Source organism: Nannospalax galili, unplaced genomic scaffold, assembly GCF_000622305.1.
Source record: "Nannospalax galili isolate Female #2095 unplaced genomic scaffold, S.galili_v1.0 scaffold990, whole genome shotgun sequence".
In the NCBI taxonomy this organism is placed as follows: domain Eukaryota; kingdom Metazoa; phylum Chordata; class Mammalia; order Rodentia; family Spalacidae; genus Nannospalax; species Nannospalax galili.
In genome coordinates, this window is record NW_008328087.1 from 311,024 (window position 1) to 315,259 (window position 4,236).

The window sequence follows — 4,236 nt, forward strand, 5'->3', positions numbered from 1 at the left end:
TTACCTTAAGTGAATTTTTAAAAATATTTTATTTTATATGTATGAGTGTATTGTCTGCCTGTATGTAAGTGTACCTGTGTCATGCAGTGCCATAGAGGTCAGAAGAGGGCTTCGGATTCCTCTGAAACTGGAGTCAAGGACGGTTCGTAGCCGCCATGTGGGTGCTGGGAATTGAACCTGGGTCCTCTGCAAGAGCAGTCAGTGAGCTCTGAGCTCCGAGTGCTGAGCCATCTCTCCAGCTCCTTGTGAATATTTTTAAGGAATTTTAGATAAACAATTGGTTTATTATTAGATATTTGTAATTATTCACTGTCAAAATATATTACTGAATCTTAGTGCGAATAGTTATAACATTTTTGCCTTTTTAAAGTAAATTTTTTGAGACTCTCATACATAAGTACTGTTATTTATATCATTTCTATTCCCCTTTATATCCCCTCCACCTCTCCTGTATGTTACCCTTACTCTCAAATTCATAACCTCTCATAATTATGATTATACATACATATATGCACACACACAGCCTGCTGAGTCCATTTAGTGTTGCTTGTATGTACATGTGTTTGGAGATGACCACTTGGAATTGGTTATCTTATCATGGTGTTTACCCTTGGAGAAAACTGATTTTTCCCTCTCTCAGCAACCATTGGTTGCCTGTAGCTGTTCCTCTAGAGGTGGAGCCTTATGAAGTGTCCCTATCCACATTGTCATGTTTACTAGTGGTGTTACTGTGCAGGTCTTGTTAAGGCAACCATATCGTTGAGATTTCATGGATGCAGCATCCCTGTCATGTCTAGAAGACACTGTCTCCTAGCAGGCGTCTGGATCCTCTGGCTCCTACAGTTTTTTCTCCCACTCTTCCAGTGTTTCCTGAATCTTGGATGAAAGGGTTGCCATTTAGATTTGTCAGTTGGACCTGGTACAGGCTGGCCTTGAATTCACAGAGATCTGCCTGCCTCTGTCTCCCAAGTGCTGGGATTAAAGGTGTGCACCACCATGCCTGGCGAGTTTAAATTTTTTGATTAAATTATTTCATGTATTATAATTGAGTGTTACGCTTAATAGTCATTTTTTTAAAATTAGCAGTGCTTAATACATTTTAAGTCACACAGCAATAATATGTCATTTCATGAGTTGCTAAATGCTCTTGCTAATTTCTCTTTAGGTTCTAATACTATCAAACAATCTTCTAAAGAAGCTTCCCCACGGTCTTGGAAACCTTAGAAAGTTAAGGGAGTTGGATCTGGAGGAGAACAAATTGGAATCCTTGCCAAATGAAATTGCTTATCTCAAGGATTTACAGGTAAAAGCATCCTCCTGGTGGTTTTATAATTATATGACTAAAGTTTTTGGGACCCACTCCTCACTTTTCTTCAGGTTTTGATCTACTTGGTCTTTAACTTGTGTGAACATAAAATTCACCCTGTCTGCTTTTGTTTTCCCAACAAATATATTTTTTTTGAAAAAAAAAAAATCTTTTAATTCACTAAGCAGAACTTACCCAGCTTGATTTCCTTTTTATTTTATTGATTAGCTATATTGAGTTTACATCGGTTGTAGGAAATATACACATTAACTGCCTTTCGTTTTGTTACTCTTTTAGAAATTAGTCTTGACCAACAACCAGTTGACCACTCTTCCCAGAGGTATTGGTCACCTTACCAATCTCACACATCTTGGTCTTGGAGAGAACCTGCTTACTCATCTTCCTGAGGAAATTGGTATGAACCTGTGAATACTTGGCTCTACTAATAATTTGCTGTTGGGCTTTCAAACAATTTTTATATAAGTTTGACAGATACACATTTTTATAATCTCAAGTTTTATCAAGCTGTTTAAAAAATGGCTGTTTGTGTTGGTTGATTGATTTTTGAAAGTTTTCTCATAGAGTGTTAGAATTAATACTGTATTTAAGAATGGTTTAGAATACTCTTTTTTTTGTAATGTTTTTGACTAGAATGCTTATGTTTTTAGAGTTTAGATATAAATCTCAATTTAGAATTATTTTCTATTAATTCAAAAATTATATAAGCTTGAATTAAATTAGTAATGTCTTATGCTAAAAAATTATTTTTTTTACTGTCCTTCTTTTGATTTTTAAAAATAATTAACCAGTATATTATTTTGTTTGTTTCGCCATTTTGGGGGGATGGATGGGGAATGTTGGACAGAAGAGGGTGTCAGATCCCCTGGAACTGGAGTTATTGATGGTTGTTAGCCACCATGTGGGTGCTGAGATTCAAACCCAGGTCTTCTGCAAGAGCAGCCAGTGCTCTTAACTGCTGAGCCATCTCTCTAGCCCCAATTAAGTCATTCTTAAATTAGTTGTTCTGTGAATTATGTTCTGCTACCTACAATATGCTGTCCCAAACCCAAGATAGATTAGTTTTAAAGAATGTTTTTGGAGGTGGTAGACAATATAAAATTTGACTCTGCCACCGAACTAGCTTTTTGCCTTAGATAAGACTGATAAATTCTGTAACCCTCTAATCTCTTACCTATAAAATAAAGGTAGTAATAGTTTATCTCATATAGGGTTATCCTAAAGAATAAATAATATCTTACATATAGACTGTTCTATTACCTGCTAGTTGTTAGTTTTACTACTTTTTTTAGTAGTAGTAGATTGTCAAATAATCCTAATTTTGATTTTTAAAATTTAGTTTTAAAAACCCACATATGACACTGGGTGCAGTGGCACTTGCCTTTAATCCTAGCCCTCCAGTGGTAGAGGCAGGTGGATCTCTGTGAGATTGAGGCCAACCTGGTCTACATAGTGAATCCAGGCAGGTGGGGCTAGGGAGACCCCCAACCCCACCCCCCGAAAAAAAACAAAAAAACAAGCACATGTGAAGGCCAGAGTTTCCCAACAGGATCTCTAGAAATGGAGTATCTTCAAAAAAAAAAAAAAAACAAAACTCCAGGGTTCAAAACCAATCAGAAAGATTGTGATTTTGTTGATATGGAGAGTGACCTAGATGTTGGGGTTTAAGTCTCCCCAGTGGATTTGAATATGCAGCAAAGTCTGAGATTTTCAGTTGTAAGAGCTTTTTTTTTTTTTTTTTTTTTTTTTTTGTTTTTTGCCAGATAGTAAATAATTCAGGATTGTAGAACAGTCACTGCCGGAACACCAGGCTGTTCTTGAACTCACAGAGATCCACCTGCCTCTGCCTCCTGAGTGCTGCTGGCATTAAAGGTGTGCACCACCCCAGCTTTGTAAGAGTTTTAAAAATAAGTGTAGTAACTGTTTTTTTTCCTCCTAAACAGGTACACTGGAGAACTTAGAAGAACTGTATTTGAATGATAACCCCAACCTGCATAGCCTTCCCTTTGAGCTGGCTCTGTGCAGCAAGCTTTCAATCATGAGTATTGAGAACTGTCCGCTCAGTCACCTTCCACCTCAAATTGTTGCTGGAGGGCCTTCTTTCATCATTCAGTTCTTAAAGATGCAGGGTCCATACCGTGCCATGGTCTGATACAAACTGCTGATCCCACACTGTTCAGAAATAGACTGCCATTGATGTTTCATATCTATATCTGTATCTATTTATGTAGATATTGATATATGGCAGATTTATAAAGACTTGCATTATGTGTTTCTGCTAATAGAGGAATCATAGCCATTTAGGTTTTTTTAAAAATTCTGTACAAAAAAAGGCTTATATAAGTTTTCTTTGCTAAATTTGATGGATATTTTTCTGTTAATATGATAATTTTTCTGTGTAATATGATATGCCAGTTTGCTTAAAAATTTGCCAACAAATTATGAAGTTATTAAATTTAAGGGACAAAAGTAATATAGTTAGATATTATGTTTCTCTTGGAAAAATATGGGCCAAAACTTTAGTTGCAACTTTTCATATACATTTTCCCCTTATCAAGTATCAGATCTTTCTAGTATCATAGGTTCTGAAGGTAGAATTTTTCTTTAACTTATTTTGAAATTTGAAGTTTAAATTTTATATATTGTTTACAGTCGGAGTAAATCACTGGATTTTTAAAATTTTGATTTGCTCTGTTTTAATCAGTCAAATCTAGAGTTTATACCCTCTGTTAAGAATTTGCATCAGCTAGTTTAAGTATTGAAAGATACTTGTTTGTTGAAAAACTAGCAAACTGAATATATATATAGGCTCTCTCCATCCTTCAAGAGACAGATGCTCTCGGGCTCTGTGTCTGCTGCCTCCACAGAATTTCATTTGCTCTGCACCTGCCTTCCCCCTCCTCCTTGTGAAA

At 36.0% G+C, this 4,236-nt stretch overlaps 1 protein-coding gene across 3 annotated transcripts in view; it reads left to right on the forward strand.

Moving 5' to 3' along the window:
* Positions 1-3,814, forward strand: part of Shoc2 (SHOC2 leucine rich repeat scaffold protein) — a 122,862-nt gene extending 119,048 nt beyond the window's left edge. For all 3 annotated transcript variants that reach the window (XM_008845812.3, XM_008845897.3, XM_029569139.1), the window contains 3 exons: positions 1,166-1,303; positions 1,604-1,721; positions 3,268-3,814. In XM_008845812.3, coding sequence (XP_008844034.1) covers positions 1,166-1,303; positions 1,604-1,721; positions 3,268-3,476 — 465 coding nt within the window. In that variant the 3' untranslated portion in view covers positions 3,477-3,814. The remainder of the gene's footprint in view (positions 1-1,165; positions 1,304-1,603; positions 1,722-3,267) is intronic.
* The last annotated feature ends 422 nt before the right edge of the window (positions 3,815-4,236 follow it).